A 16,400-nucleotide genomic window follows, 5' to 3' on the forward strand; every position below is an offset into this window, starting at 1 on the left:
TGGCTGGTGCAGCAAGCGCCCATTGTGAAGAGGAGGCAGGACCGGTGGTGTAAACGGCGGCTGTCCCCGGAATGGCTTGAGAACACTCACATGGAACACATCATGTATGTGGGCACCCTCAGGAAGGCGAAGCCTGTAGGTGACTGGACCAACATGCTCAGTGACCTGGAACGGCCCGGCGTAACGCGGGCTGAGTTTGCCATGAAAGCCAGGCAGCAAGGACTGCGCCGGACGATGTAGGAGGCGAAGAAGCACCCAATCGCCCACACTGAACTCCAGCGGACGATGCTGGGCGTCGTAGTACTGTTTGGCGTAAGCTTGGGCTTGGAGAAGACGATCCCGCACTTCAGCCAGAAAAGCGTCGCGGTCCCGGAGAAGAGCATCCACTGACTCCGTGGCAGCAGACCCTGCTTCGTACGGCAGCAAGATAGGAGGCCACCCGAATACCACCTCGAATGGTGTCGCCCGTAGCGCCGAGTGGTAGGACGTATTATAGCAATATTCAGCTCACGGAAGTCATTCCAGCCATTTGCGTGGGCAATCAGTTTGCTAAAAGTACTTGACATCCTAGGATTTTTGCCAAAACCACAAAAAACAGCCTCCAACAAGTTGACAAAACTACTTGGCAATTTTGTGAGCTTGGCAAAATTCCCCCTTCACTTGGCAAATATGCCAAGTCCTCTATTGCTTGGCATCACGTGTATTCCAATTTGCCAACTAGTTTTGCCAACTTGTAGGAGGCTCAATTTTGTGATTTTGGCAAAAATCCTAGGATGTCAAGTTCTTTTTCCAAGCCCAAATAGCAAACTGTTGGAGAATGTTAGATTATCTCATTGGTCTTAGTGCTAGTATCCCTTTGGTATTTGTGTTAGTCCTTTACTGCTAATTACTTAGCTATGCGCCACCCTATGTGGCTGTGTGAACAGGCCCCTTGGGCCTCTATATAATGTAACCCCTTGTGTAATCTTGCAATCAATCTAGATCATACTGGCTTCTGCCGTCCTTCATGGTATCACACGCGTGAAAGATCGGGCCTGTGCCCCTTCTTCCGCCCAGCTCCTCTGCTTCCGCACCCCTCTTTTCGACGCCCGCGCTCGTCTCCCTGACCGCGCGCGCGTCCCCTCCTTGGCGCTCGTCCTGCTCCCATGGCCGCCGGCTCATCTGCCTCGGGCGCCTCTGCCGCCACTGCTGCCCAGCTGCGCGATGAGGCCCTCGCCGCCGCCCAGCGTCTGGAGAGCGAGGCCTCTGCCGCCCGGGAAGCCAACGCTGCCCGCGCCGACCAACTCCAGTAGGAGGCGGCCCTTCTCAAGGAAGCCGCCGCCGCCCAGGAGCGAGTGCGCGCCGCCGCCGACGCCTTGTCCTAGGCGCGCGCGCAGACTGACACCCTGGAGGCGCAGGCGGCCGCACTCCGCGAACGCCTCTGCCCGGACACCGCCGCCGCCGACGTCCTCTCCGACGACGACGCCCGCTCCACTTCCTCTGAGGCCGCCGCTCTTGCGCACCTGCATAGCCAGGCCTGCGCGGTCCAGAACGTCAAGTACTTGATCCCGATCGTCCTCGACCTCCAGTCTCCCCACTACTCCAAGTGGTGGGGCTATCTGCTGCTCGCCCTCGGCCGCTACGCGCTCAAGGATCATGTCCTTAGCGACGTCTCCCGTCCCTCTGACTCCCACTGGCAGTGTATGGACTGTGTGGTTGTGTCATGGATCTTCAACAACATCTCCCCCGAGCTCCTGGACATCATCCACGCGCACGATGGCGTTTCTGCCCGTGCTGCCTGGCTTGGGATTACGGAACAATTCCTTGGGAACCGCGAGTCCCACGCCCTGCTCCTTGATGCTGAGTTCCGCAACTTGTCCCAGTGAGACCTCACTGTCGACGACTACTGTCGCAAGATGAAGGGCATGGTTGACGCCCTCGCCGACCTCGGCGAACCTGTCAATGACCGGACCCTCGTGCTCAACGTTCTACGGGGCCTCAACGAGCGGTTCCAGTTCATGACTCACATCATTACTCGCCAGCGGCCTTTCCCCTCCTTCGCCGACGTTCGCGCCGACCTCCGTCTTGCTGAACTAAACATGGCGCCACCATCTGCTGCTCCCACTGCTCTCCTCACCGCTGCACCGGGCAAGACGACGCCCGCACCCAGCGCTGCTCCCCCTCGCCCCCCGGCCACGACTCCACCCATCGGCGGCTCTCCTGGCACTAATTCTGGTGCCAACTGTGGCCGTCGTCGCCGCGGCGGGCGCAATCAGGGCACCCACGGTAGCACCAGCGTTCCTGGCGGCCAGCAGTGGCCGTCCTTCTACAACCCCTGGACCGGGTCCATTCAAATGTGGCCTAATCCCGCACCTGGTGGCCCCCGCCCTTCCTCGACGCGCCCCGACGCTCCTCCACCGCACGACATGCTGGCTGGTACACCTCCACCGGGCTATCCAGCTGCTCCACCAAGTCCAGGCGCACCGCTGCTTCCCACTCCTCCGACTTGGGCTCCCTGGACACCGCAGTCCCTGGCTCAGGCATTCAGCACGGTGTCCCTCAACCAGCCCAGCCCCAGTGACTGGGTTTTCGACTCTGGCGCCTCCTCCCACGTCGCTGCCAACCCCGGTATTGTTACCCCCACACCCTCCTCTTTTCCCACTTCCATCGTGGTCGGCAACGGTGCCACACTTCCTGTCGTTGGCACCGGCTGCTCGATTCTTCCTGGCCCTTTCCGTCTAAATAATGTTCTTCTTGCTCCTGGCATTATCAAAAACCTCTTATCAGTGTACCAGGAACGTCCTCCTTACTACTGATAATCAGGTTTCTATTGAGTTTGACCCTTCTGGCTTCTCTGTGAAGGATCTGCGTACCAGGAACGTCCTCCTTCGATGTGACAGCCTCGGACCGCTGTACACCCTTCAGCTTCCTTCGACACCCGGTGCTCCCTGCGTCCTTGTTGCCACCCCTTCATCATCTACTTGACACCGTCGCTTCGGTCACCTTGGCAAGGAGACCCTACAACACCTGTCTCAGTCTTCATCGATCAACTGCCATCAGTCTGCAGCCGATCACCTCTGTCATGCGTGTCAGCTGGGGCGCCATGTGCGTCTCCCCTTTTCTGTTTCTTCCTCAATGGCCTCCAAACCCTTTGATTCAGTGCATTGTGACCTCTGGACGTCACCTGAGTGTATCGGGCTTCAAATATTATTTAGTCATTTTGGATGATTTCTCTCATTTTTTATGGACATTTCCCTTCGTCTCAAGTCTGAAACATTCTCTGCACTTTCGCATTTCTTTGCCTATGTTCGCACTCAGTTCGGGTGTCCAATCAAATCTGTCCAATGCGACAATGGGCGCGAATTCGACAATTCCGCCTCCCGCTCTTTCTTTCTTACTCACGGCGTCTCCCTTCGCATGTCGTGTCCCTACACTTCTCCGCAGAATGGAAAGGCTGAGCGCATCCTGCGCACCACGAACAACATTATTCGCACTCTCCTCTTCTAGGTGTCCATGCCCCCCTCCTATTGGGCCGACGCCCTCTCCACTGCTACCCACGTTCTAAACCGCCTCCCCACTAAAACCCTCAACATGTCCACTCCCTTCTTCACTCTTTATGGTACACTACCTTCCTACCATGATCTTCGCGTTTTTGGGTGCACTTGTTACCCCAACCTTACTTCCTCTGCTCCCCACAAACTCGCTCCTCGCTCCACCCTCTGTGCCTTCCTCGGCTATTCCCCTGACCACAAGGGTTATCGCTGCCTCGACCTTTCTTCTAACCTTGTCATCGTCTCTCGCCATGTCATTTTTGACGAAACCACCTTCCCCTTTTCAGGTCATCGGATTCCAGCCCCACATGAGCTTGAGTTTCTAACTAATGATGAGCCTCTACCAGCTCTTCCTTCTCCTACAGGTACACCCAACGCCTCTGCCGCCCTGGAGCACGGCTTCCACAAGCCGCCGATCACTCGGGTGTACTCCCGGCGTGCCCCCGCTGCTGCTGCAGCTCTGGAGCATGTTTTCCCCAAGCCGCCGGTCACCCAAGTCTACTCCCGGCGTGCTACCACTGCTGCATCTTCAGCGCCACCGTCACCATCAGTTGCTGCTCCGTTACGCTGCTCATCCATCATCCCTTCGCCACCTCGGTTCGTCAAGGATGCTCCTCCGACTGGTGTTGTTCCTATTCCACCGGTTGACAACAACCATGGCATGATGACTCGTGGGAAATATGGATACATGCAGCCTCGGATCCTCCATACTGAGGCCCTATCTCCGATTCCCCGGTCATGCCGTGACGCTCTTGCTGATCCTCTCTGGCGACACGCCATGGAAGAAGAATTTGCTGCCCTCATGGCAAATCATACTTGGGATCTTGTTCCTCGCCCCGCCAAGGCTAATGTTGTCACCGGCAAATGGATTTTTAAACATAAATTCCATGCTGATGGCTCTATGGACCGTTACAAGGCACGCTGGGTCATCCGCGGCTTCACTCAACGGCCCGGCGTCGACTATGACGAAACTTTCAGTCCTGTTGTCAAACCTGCTACAGTCCGCACAGTCCTCACTCTTGCTCACTCCAAGGACTGGCCAATCCATCAACTCGACGTCAAGAATGCTTTCCTTCAAGGGACCCTCATTGAAACTGTGTACTGCTCTCAGCCCACGGGGTTCACCGATTCTGCTCTTCCACAGCATGTGTGCAAGCTCAACAAATCCCTATATGGTCTGAAGCAAGCTCCCCGTGCATGGCACAGCAGATTTGCATCCTTTCTGCTCTCCCTGGGATTCACTGAGGCAAAGTCTGATACATCCCTCTTCATTCACCGGCGCGGCACAGAGACTGTCTATCTCTTGCTCTATGTGGACGATATTGTCCTCACTGCCTCGTCACAGCCACTCCTCCGTCGAGTCATTGTTGCTCTGATGAAAGAGTTTGCTATGAAAGATCTTGGCCCTCTTCATCACTTCCTGGGCATGGCAGTTCAGCGTCAGGGAGAGTGCTTGCTCCTCTCACAGCGTCAGTATGCTCTGGACATCTTTGCCCGTCATGGCATGAGTGACTGTAAACCTTGCTCCACTCCTGTTGACACTTGTGCTAAAGTATCTGCTGTAGCCGGCCCACCAGTCGCTGATCCTACAGATTACCGCAGCCTAGTGGGAGCCCTTCAGTACTTGACCTTCACTCGGCCTAACATTGCCTATGTTGTCCAGCAAGTATGCCTGTACATGCACGACCCTCGGGAAGCTCATTTCATTGCTGCCAAGCGGATCCTTCGCTACCTCAGGGGCACACTTGATCATGGCCTTCTCATTCCTCGGACATCCCCCTCACAATTGATAGTCTACACTGATGCGGATTGGGCTGGCTGCCTGGACACTCGCCGCTCCACCTCCGGTTACGCCATCTTCCTGGGTGACAGCCTTGTGTCTTGGTCCTCCAAACGGCAGCCTACTGTCTCCCGGTCCAGTGCTGAGGCTGAATACAGGCTGTTGCAAATGGTGTCGCTGAGGCTTCCTGGTTACGACAGCTTCTCCAGGAACTTGGTCATCCCCTCACCTCTGCCTGCCTCGTCTATTGCGACAATGTCAGCGCAGTCTACCTCTCCACCAACCCTGTTCAACGCCAACACACCAAGCACGTGGAGATTGACCTTCATTTCGTCCGTGAACATGTTGCCATTGGCGCTGTTCGTGTACTTCATGTCCCAACAACTTCACAGTTTGCTGACGTCTTCACCAAGGGCTTGCCTACCTCTGTCTTCCAAGGCTTTCGCTCCAGTTTGAATGTCTGCTGCTGCGACGTTCCGACTGCGGGGGGGTGTTAGATTATCTCATTGGCCTTAGTGCTAGTATTCCTTTGGTATTTGTGTTAGTCCTTTACTGCTAATTACTTAGCTATGCGCCACCCTATGTGGCTGTGTGAACAGGCCCCTTGGGCCTCTATATAATGTAACCCCTTGTGTAATCTTGCAATCAATCTAGAACAGACTGGCTTCTGCCGTCCTTCAGAGAAGGCCTCTTTTTTCCATTTGACATTTAGTTTTAAGACTTGGCAAAACTATAGATTTGCCAAGTGAGTTTTAGCAAACTGTTGGAGTTGCTCTAAGGCACCTGAGATACATAGCAATAATCTTGTTAACAATTTCCGACTGGCCAACAGTTTGTGGGTGAAATGCCGTGCTCATTCGGAGCTGCACACCCGCCATCTTGAATAGATCCCGCCAGACATGACTCGTGAACACAGGATCACGGTCGCTGACGATGGACACTGGAAAACCATGGAGACGCACGATGGCGTTGAAGAACGCCTTGGCCACCGTTGCTGCTGTATATGGGTGGCTCAACGGAATGAAGTGTGCATGCTTCGAGAAGCGATCAACCACCGTCAGGATCACGTTCTTGTCATTGACGTGGGGCAGCCCTTCAATGAAGTCAAGCGAGATATCTGCCCAGACTTGAGAAGGCACCTTGGATGGAGCGCTTCTGTTTTGTTCCGCTGGCACACAACACATGTGCTGACCAGGTCCTGTACCAAACGACGATCGTGGTCGATGAAGAAGTCCCGACGCAGCCGCTGTAGCGTCTTCTGGATGCCTTCATGACCGGCATGGGCCAGCTGTAGGACTGCTGGCAGCACCGTCGATGATGCCGGCACGACAACACGGGTGCCGTGCAGCACCAAGCCATCAACGACGCGCCACGGGGCGCCCTGCTCAGCCGCGACTCCATCGTGGTAAGCTCGCAGTGTCGGGTACTCCTGGAGTTCACGGCGTAGGTCGTCGTACAGCCGGAAAGACGGCATGCTGGTCGCAGCAAGGCACGCATCCTCATCCTCCCGGCGAGAAAGGGCGTCGGTGACTGTATTGAGCCGACCCGGGCGGTACTCCACACTGAAATCATAGCCAAATTTGTGCAATGGGCTCTATTATAGAAGTTTGTGTTTTTTAGATACTTTAGTACTGTACATAAAAAATTAATCAATTATTAAGCTTATATCGAAACACAGCACACAATATGATGGACAACTACACAAGTAACTCATTCTCTCTGTCTCTCTCTCGTGCTTAGGTTGGAGAAATACCACAAGGTCTTCCCAAGTTCTCCATTCCTCAAGGATTTGAGCATCTAATGTCACTTGTGCCAACTGCAGCACTTATCACTGGTGTTGCCATTTTGGTGAGAAATTTGCTTAGTACTACTTTTCTAAGATACCCTTACCATTAAGTATTTTACCATATCATTCCAGGAATCTGTTGGTATTGCTAAAGCTTTGGCAGCAAAGAACGGTTATGAGTTGGACTCTAACAAAGAGGCAAGCATCACTTACTAGCCTAATTAGTGTCCCCTAGTACAAGCTGATAAACATTGTTACTATATATGTAATTTTCTTTGTATCACTGCATGGTATGTGTAGAGAATTAGGAAAGCACCTCACGCTCGTTAAGGGAGGGGTGACCTAATACCACCCGTAGTCACAGCGGGAGGGAACTGGACGTAGAGACTGGACTGAAAGTCACTAAACAACCATACAGGCAGTCCCTTAGTCATGATGTCCGCGAACTGATGTGCATAAGGGACATGTAGCACTCGAACCTGCCTAAAATAACCTTCTCACGAACTAAGTGGATGTCATCTTAATGTGCTTTGTGCAATGGACGACGAACTAGATTGGTGGTCATATAGACTGCACTGACGACGTCACAATAGACAATCGTTACCGAAGGAATTAGAGACGTGAAGCTCCTGAAGCAACTGTTGCAACCAGCAACACTATGCAAATGCATGTGCAACAGCCTGATACTCAGCGTCTACACTGTAGTCTGCCACTTGGAACGCATGGAGACCAAGCTGTCTCCGAGGAAGATGCAGAAGCCCAAGTTAGAGTGCCTAGTTGGAGACCTGCGTCGAGATTGCCCATCACTTAGCGTAGGATGCGCTTAATGAAGGCAAGATGTGGCTCTTGTGGGTTGTGCATGAAGAGGCAGACTTGCTGAATAGTGTAGGCGAGGTCAGGCCAAGTTGCCGTGAGGTCGTGCAGTGCGTGCAGTGCGTCAAATTCGAAAGAAAAATGATTTTCACGTGTAAATTGGCAAACTGAAAGAAGAATGCGCATAATTTCAGGCGCAATCGGAACATTGTTGAGATGGAAGGAGGTATTGGCTGTGGGAAGGATGGAGAGGCCCCCCTGCTTCATAGAGAACTCCTCGTGCAGGAAGATGGCGGTGGGCTACTTGTCGATGGCGACCCAGAGGTGATGTGCTGACTGATTGTCCTCCATGACTAGGTCCTGGACTTCCCCAGCCGAGACTTGTTGAAAGGCAACCACTTGTGGAAGTTCGGATGTTTCAGCTTGAGGGTGACTTGGACTTGGGAGTGGACAGCGATCGTCGCATAGGGGGCGACAGTGATCGGCCTAGCAGGGATCAGGAGGGAAGGCCAATGGAACAGAGGGTAGAGACGAGCTAGGAGCAGAAGTGCGTGCGGGAAGCAGAGGCACACACGGCGCGAACATCGCACGGGCATGTGGTGGCGCGCGGGGAAGCGGAGTTACGCATGGGAAAGGGAGGGTCGCGTGCGGGGCCGGCTGATGTGTGCAAACGGAGGGGAGGAGAGCGCGCGCAGGGAGAAGTTAGGGCAGAGGCTGGAAGGGAACCCAGGGGTCTGATACCATGTAGAGAATTAGGGAAACACCTTACACCCGTTAAGGGAGGGTGACTTTCATATATATAGTCAAGATACAACTTAGAGTACAAGTAAAAGTACATACATATCTCTAATAGTATGTAAGTGAATAATGAAATTTTCATGCAAAGTTTTTGTGTTGTAGGATGAAGCTCTTTCTGCAGTGGTAGTCAATGTATCGTCCGGAAGATTTTAACTTTGTAGGTTGCAATAGTTAATATGCCAAGAACGAATGGATAAAATGTTAGCTTTTCTATGCATCTTCTTGTTGACTTCACAAGACACACTTGTCCTAATTGGTAACTATAGAGAATTTTGGCCTATATAATTTGATTCAGTAACTCAGTAATAAATTGGTTTAAAGAAATATATGGAATCATATGTATTTTTGCATTCAGAATTGCAGGTTTTGTCTCCTAATAAAGTTCATAGTTGTTCAAATTAACTGTTCTGTTCATGTTTGCTTTGTTATAGTTATTTGGTCTGGGCATAGCAAATATTTGTGGTTCATTCTTCTCTTCATATCCTGCCACAGGTAAAATATTTAACACTATATAATGAGAAATAACTGAGTTCTTTATTCTTCTTTTCCATAGTCTTAGGTGCTAGATCAAAAGTTTACGAGTCTAAAATGCTGGTTCATGTAGGCTCCTTTTCTAGGTCAGCTGTGAATCATGAAAGTGGGGCAAAAACTGGGTTATCTGGAATCATAATGGGCATAATCATTGGTAGTGCTCTATTATTTATGACCCCATTATTTACTGATATACCTCAGGTAACACTTATACATGTCATTGTGACACCTTTTCCTTAAGATTAAGCTTTGGTATTGTATTTTGTCTATCCATTTTGAAACCCTATGTTTCATCTACGTGGGCCATGTCATCTCCGCCGACGGCGTCGCCATGGTCATAGGCAAGGTCCAGCGGTGCTAGAGTGGCCTGCGCCCACAATTGTCTCTGGCCTTCAGGGATTCATGGGGCTACTACCACAAATTTGTGCACGACTATGGCTTGATCACCGCACCCCTAAGCCTTGACCACCTTGTCGTAAAGGGAGTGGTTCAGGTGATCAGACACGGCCACAACAACCTTCATCACGCTCAAGACGACACACTGCTTCTGTCCTGGCACTGCCGGCTTTCTTCAGTCAACCGATAACTTTCTTCAGTCAAACGACCGATAACTTTCTTCAGTCGAGCGACCACGCCGCATCATGCTTCCTTGGCAGCCTATGAGCACGAGCTCATCGGTCTCCTCCACGCCATCCGCCACTGGAGGCCTTTGATAGACCTCTATAACTCTTGTGTTTATCTAGAGTAGTTGGTGGATGTGTTAGCACCCTTATCATCTATCTTATTGTTAGAGTAAATAGGAATAGTACCATATTGTGTAGCCACATAAGGTGTCACATAAGGTGTTAGTCCTATGTACCCTATATAATTAGCTCATGAGGCCCAATGCAATATATCGAATATTCCACCAATTATATTCTCCTTCATGGTATCATTTGTCTAGGTTTAGATTCTAACCCTAGCCACCGCCGCTTCTGCACTGCGTGCCCCGGGTAGAGGTCGATCTCCACCGGGGGCGGCGCCTCTCTTTAGGCGCCCGATCCTATTGATCCGGCTACCATCGTCGTCGCACAGCAGATCGGGATCTCCCCTACGTCATTGCCATGTTGCCGCCGCCTCGTCCCCAGGCTCACCGTCGGCTGTCGCCATCAACACCTGATCATCATCGCATGGAGGCAGATGGATCTCGCCCCGTCCCGTGTCGCCGTGGTGGCGGCTAGGGCTGGCCACAAGCCTTGACCCTGTGCTGCCATGGAGGCAGCCAGATCTGGCGTGTCGCTATTGCCGGGCGGATCTGCCATCTCCACCTCGTCGATCTGCGTTGGCGCCATCGACCCTGCATGTTCGTGACCCGCCATGCGCCTTGCGCCGCCCGATCAAGACTGGGTACACCCGATCTGCTGCTGCTGTATCTTTTTGGTTTGCCCGATCATTGATCGGGATTGAGTCGCCCACCGCTCGTCGACCTCGCGCGTTCTACTCCAACATCGACATCGACTTCATCGACACCGTCTTCGAGTACTACGTGCATCTTCGCCGAGCAACAGGGCTGCTGTTGTGTAGCCTCATCGAGCCACAACATTGTTGTCCGTGTGTACGCTTTGCCGTTGCATCTCCATCGCCATCATCTGTGCATCGACGATTGTGTTGCGCAATCCCTGCTGCGCCATCCGTCTGCACAGGTCTTCGTCCTGATTGGGTCTTCGTTATCGAGCTGCCAGTACCCGCGTCGTCGCTGAGACCTACTCGTCGACGCGTCTTCTCCCGCATTGCTTCTTCTTTGTCCAGCACAACCACATGGTTGGGGCCCTCTCCCTTGTACGCTTGGTATTGGCAACACTGACACGTGCTTTCATCCCCGATGCGTTGCTGGATCAGGCAAATCTAGCTGCGCCTCGGCGCTCAGGCGGCTTGACTGCATCGACTTCGGCATCGACCCTCCCGTTCCTACCCCGTCTGCCTTGATTGCGTCGTCGCCTTTCTTCTACGACGGTCCTTATTGCATCGACTTCGACATCACCCCCTCCCACGACGATTGCCTCGACGCATCTCTGTTATTACCATGGCGCTTTTTGTGTGCCTGTAGCTCCATCAACACACAACCCAACCACAACTACGTCGACCTCGGCCATCTTCAGCACGACTTCTTCGACCACGGCTACTGCGCCCTTACGCTCGGCTACCTCGACATCGGCACAAAGGGCTACCGCCTTGCATGAGGACTGATCAGCTTCTCCAGCCATAGCATACGCGGCGCATCGACTGTTATGACTACGGGGGGATGTTATCAACTTCTTCTCCAGTCTTACCGTCTATAGCTCTCCCACTGTGACTGCGGGGGGATGTTAGAGTAAATAAGAATAGTACCATATTGTGTACCCACATAAGGTGTTAGTCCTATGTACCCTATATAATCAGCCCATGAGGCCCAATGCAATATATTAAATATTCCACCAATTATATTCTCCTTCACTTATCATAATTAGCATTTGCTTTAGCATCTACTTTAGTAGTTGGAATATGTTGTAGCCTTCTTAAGTTGCAATCTTTCTATCCTATATGTACTTAGAAAAATCTTGCCATGGTTTGTGGCTAACAATAGAGAAAATCTGCGCCCAAACCCGTGTTTCGTTCCAACAAAAGCCTTACACTAGGGCTGCCGCTTCCTGGTATGCGTGGATCATTTTAGCCTCAAGTTCCTCCTCAACAATTCCGCAACATCATTAGGAGGGGAAGCTGCTGGGCTTCGATTTCTTGGAGTACAAACCGGGCAGCACCAACATCGTCGCCGACGTGCTCTCCCATGTTAGAGTATGAGTGTATTAGGCTCATGAGGCCCATGTATGTCATACTATATTGCTACCCTTCTAGGGTTAGCCCAATAATCCAATTAGACATTCTATCATCCCATCGCGATGTCGACTCAGCCTCGGCTTTCCTGTTGGCCACCACATAGTTCACCCTCATCGACCCGCTGCGCCAAGCCAACAACACCGATCCCGTGCCCGTGGCACTGCTGCAGGACATCCAGGCAGGCCGCCATGCCATGCCATGGTCTCTGGTGGATGGGCTGGTCACCTTCGACGCCAAGCTCTATGTGCCCCCTGTCCTCCATGCTCTTCCTAGACTAGGTGTTCGACATCCACAACGACGGCCACAAGGGCATCTAGCGGACCCTGCACCAGCTCCACCGCGACTTCCATGCCCCTAACCTTCGCTTAGTGGTGTAGGATTTCATCTGTGGCTGCCTCACTGAACAGCAGTACAAGACTGAGGACCTCCTCCCAGGGGTCGTGCTCCTGCCTGTGCCCTTGCCATCTATGGTTTGGGTTGACGCCGCACAGGATTTCATCGAGGGGCTCCCAAAGGTGGGCGGCAAGTCCGTCATCTTAATATGGTGAACTGGTTCTCCAAAATACTGCCACTTCATCCCGCTAGGTCACCCTTACACCGCCGAGACCATCTCCAAGGCGTTCTTCGCCGAGATTGTGCACCTCACTGCACCCGCAATTACTCGCCTCCGACCACGACCCGGTGTTCACTTTGGCGTTCTGGAAAGGAGCTCCTCACCCTCTTTGCGCCAAGCTACACATGACAACTGCCTTCCACCCACAAGCTGATGGCCAAGCCAAAGCAGCCAACGATTTCATCCTTAGCTGCCTCACCTGCCAGCAGTACAAAAGAGTGCCTCCTCCCAGGTGTCCTGCCCCTGCCCATTCCATCCATGGTTTGGGCCAATATTGCGCTGGATTTCATCGCGGGTGTAAGATATAATCTGCTGTCCCTCTTGTACTTTTGTCCTGCATTTGGCAGGTTCAAGTGGTCAGCTCTTGGCTGCCACTGTAGAAGTATGGCAATAGGCCATTTAGTCTTCCATAGTTGGTAGAAGTACACCAGCTAGAGTAGTGGGCTGGTTTAAGCTGGTACAAGAGTAGGTATTGGCTGAGATAAGCCATGTAGAGTAGTTGCTGGACTGGTGTAGTCACCATCCAAGTAGTGTACCAGCAGGTACATAGTTTGTGTATATATACCCTACCTATTGCAATGGAAAAACTCAGTTCATTGCCACTCATTCAGTTCTCCAGGTTTCAGTTCAAGTCTGAAAACTGTGTGTGTGTGTGCTGCGTGAGTGAGTGAGGGAGCTCAGGGCTCTTCCTCTTCCTTGGAGCAGGGGAGGGGGAGAGGGAAGGTGAGCAGGGTCTGCTTACCTGGTGCTTGTGTGCAGGTGCCAACAGCGGGGGCTCCAAAGGTGGGTGGCAAGTCTAAACGTGCAGAGTGGCTGACAATTCGACTGCGGGGGCGTGTTAGAATAGGCGCCCTATCACCCTATGGGCTAGTCATGGGCCTGGCTGCTTAATATTATAGTAAATAGGAATAGTACCATATTGTGTACCCACATGAGGTGTTAGTCCTATGTACCCTTTATAATCAGCCATGCGGCCCAATGCAATACATCAATCAATTCCTGAGATCTATTCGCTCTCATAGGTCATCCACACCATCATGTACAACTCCATCGCCAGCAATGTCCTTGATCTGGACCAGACTGCACGACATTTGTACATCACTGCCAAAGGGCTTTTGCAACAAGGAGAACCATGCCATTGTAATCAACGAGCTTCATGGGCTGCAGCAAGGCGATCTCTCCATCACTGCCTGCTGGACGGAGCAGAAGCGTACTGCTGATGCTCTCCGCAACACCTATTACCACATATTGGTTCTCTTTTTTCTCAAACAACGTAGGAGAACTGCGCGTCATTTCGTTAAGGTAGAAAAAAGGTAAACAGGTCCAAGAGACCCAACACACACACCCCACGCACTGGACCTATGAAAACAGGAACACCACACAAGGAACATAAAAACGACCAAAAAACCTCCAATCCCTAAGCTCCAGAAGGTAGCAACCTACCTAACAACAAGTTCCTGGAGCTTGGAGGCCCCCGCTGAGCACCAAAGCCCCCCCTCTGAGCTAATAGCCGTAAGGACTTTCTGAACACTTGGCCTCTTATTATTGAAGACACAAGTATTACGATGCTTCCAAATCTCCCAAGCAACCAAGATTATCAAGGAATTGAGGCCTTTATGCGCTTCCTAGGGGATAGCAGCAGTAGATCTTTTCCACCAACCTGAGAAACGAGTCACAGAAGGCTGTGGTGCCAGCTGCAACAGCCCCAACTGCTGCAAAACCAGAGACCAAACTTGTCAAGAAAAAATGCAGGTCTGAACAAGACGGTGGCCTCTGCGGCCACCGCCATTGCAATATCGACCATCCTCCCCAACTTCGCCTCTACCAGCGACATCCTGCTGTGTGAGAAGATGCGCCTTGCCACCTCCACCAAGGCCGAAGCTGACTTCGTGCTGCTCTCCACTACCAAATGATTGTTGCCACTTTGCAAGGGGACCGCATGTCATGGCGGCTGCTCCAACAAGAAGCAGTAGAAGAAAAGCAATGTTTCTGGTCAGGCCGGCCAGGGAGGCTATAGTCGACCCCAACCACCATCTGGCCCATGAATCTGCTTTGACTCAGGCAGTTAGACAGTGTCAGTTCCTAGTGGTTGGAGCACTGCCCAGTGGTCTAGTCGTCTTCCCACTGGCCCTGGACCCCATGGTCCAGGGCCACTGCTGCTCCTCTCTACTAGTCACAACCGTCGATTCCCATTGGTGCTCAGTCTTCGTGGGACAGCGCCAGCCTTATAGCTGCATGAACAACCTACAGGTCGGCAACAATAGGCTGGTGGTTGACTCCAGCGCCTCCCTACATATGAAACCCGATGATGTCAGCACCCCTCTTCGTCTCCTTTCTCGTACTCCATGACTGGGAATGGAGAATGGCTCTTGTAGAATGATGGAAAGATTAGGAGAACACCTCTCACCCAACGTGGGGGGGTGACATTGATATATATAGCCAATGCAATGGCAGGTTACATGCAATACATGGCAGGTGCTAATCATACTAAATATAGCCTTGCCTAATATACACTTTCCTAATGCAATACATGGCAGGTGCTAATCATACTAAATATAGCCTTGCCTAATATACACTTTCCTAATAGACATCTATCAGCCCGCCTCAGTCGAAGCGTCAGGATGCCGGATGCACACACTGGACCGAAAATCCTCAAAGAGCTGAATCGGCAGCCCCTTGGTCATGATATCGGCGAACTGATACTTGGAGGGCACATGGAGAACGCGAACCTCGCCGAGAGCCACCTTTTCACGGACAAAATGGATGTCGATCTCAATGTGCTTGGTACGACGATGGTGGACTGGGTTTGCTGTCATATAGACAGCGCTGACGTTGTCACAGTAGACAACTGTGGCGACCTTCAAGGGAACATGAAGTTCCTGAAGAAGCTGTCGAAGCCAACAGCACTCTGCGACCACATGAGCAACAGCTCGGTACTCAGCCTCCGCACTGGACCGGGACATTGTGGTTTGCCGTTTGGACGACCAAGACACCAAGCTGTCGCCGAGGAAGACGCAGAAGCCTAAAGTGGAACGGCGGGAGTCGGGGCACCCTGCCCAGTCAGCGTCGGAGTAGGCAATCAGCTTGTCGACAGGTCCAGTGCCGATGTGGAGGCCAGCCGACAGTGTGCCCTTCACATACCGTTGATGTGGAGGCCAGCCCGGTGATCAGCGCAAGGTGAGCTTCGCGCGGATCATGCATGAAGAGGGACACCTGCTACACAGCGTACGCCATGTCGGGGCGAGTGAGCGTCAAGTACTAAAGTGAGCCGGGGAGACTCCGGTACGCGCTGGGGTCGGCGACGGGAGCGCCCTCCGTGGCAGAGAGCTTGGCACGAGAGTCGACAGGTGTCGATGTCGAGTGACACTCGGCCATGCCCGCCTTCTGTAGAAGATCCACCGCGTACTGCCTTTGGCTAAGGAAGAGCCCGTCGAAGGAGCGAGTGACAGAGATCCCTAGGAAGTGATGGAGCTCCCCAAGGTCTGTCATTGCGAACTCAGAGTGAAGGCGATCGATGATGCGGCGGAGCAGAGCATCCAAGGAAGCCGTGAGGACGATGTCGTCGACGTAGAGCAGCAAGTAGGCACTGGCGCCGCCCTCAGTGTAGACAAAGAGGGAGGTGTCGGTGGCAGAAGCGACAAAGCCGAGCTGTCGAACGTACGTGGCGAAGCGCTGGTGCCACGCCCGCGGGGCCTG

At 52.7% G+C, this 16,400-nt stretch overlaps 1 protein-coding gene across 10 annotated transcripts in view; it reads left to right on the top strand.

Moving 5' to 3' along the window:
- The window catches only part of LOC8063874 (sulfate transporter 4.1, chloroplastic), a 55,269-nt gene that overhangs the window by 16,445 nt on the left and 22,424 nt on the right, over nucleotides 1–16,400 (top strand). For 3 of the 10 annotated variants that reach the window (XM_021453103.1, XM_021453104.1, XM_021453106.1), the window contains 4 exons: nucleotides 7,051–7,158; nucleotides 7,208–7,294; nucleotides 9,139–9,199; nucleotides 9,312–9,439. In XM_021453103.1, the coding sequence (XP_021308778.1) occupies nucleotides 7,051–7,158; nucleotides 7,208–7,294; nucleotides 9,139–9,199; nucleotides 9,312–9,439 (384 nt within the window). The remainder of the gene's footprint in view (nucleotides 1–7,050; nucleotides 7,159–7,207; nucleotides 7,295–9,138; nucleotides 9,200–9,311; nucleotides 9,440–16,400) is intronic. The other 7 variants (XM_002459852.2, XM_021453108.1, XM_021453111.1 and 4 more) reach the window with 5 other exon arrangements.

The sequence above is a fragment of the Sorghum bicolor genome, chromosome 2 (assembly GCF_000003195.3).
Source record: "Sorghum bicolor cultivar BTx623 chromosome 2, Sorghum_bicolor_NCBIv3, whole genome shotgun sequence".
NCBI classification, from domain to species: domain Eukaryota; kingdom Viridiplantae; phylum Streptophyta; class Magnoliopsida; order Poales; family Poaceae; genus Sorghum; species Sorghum bicolor.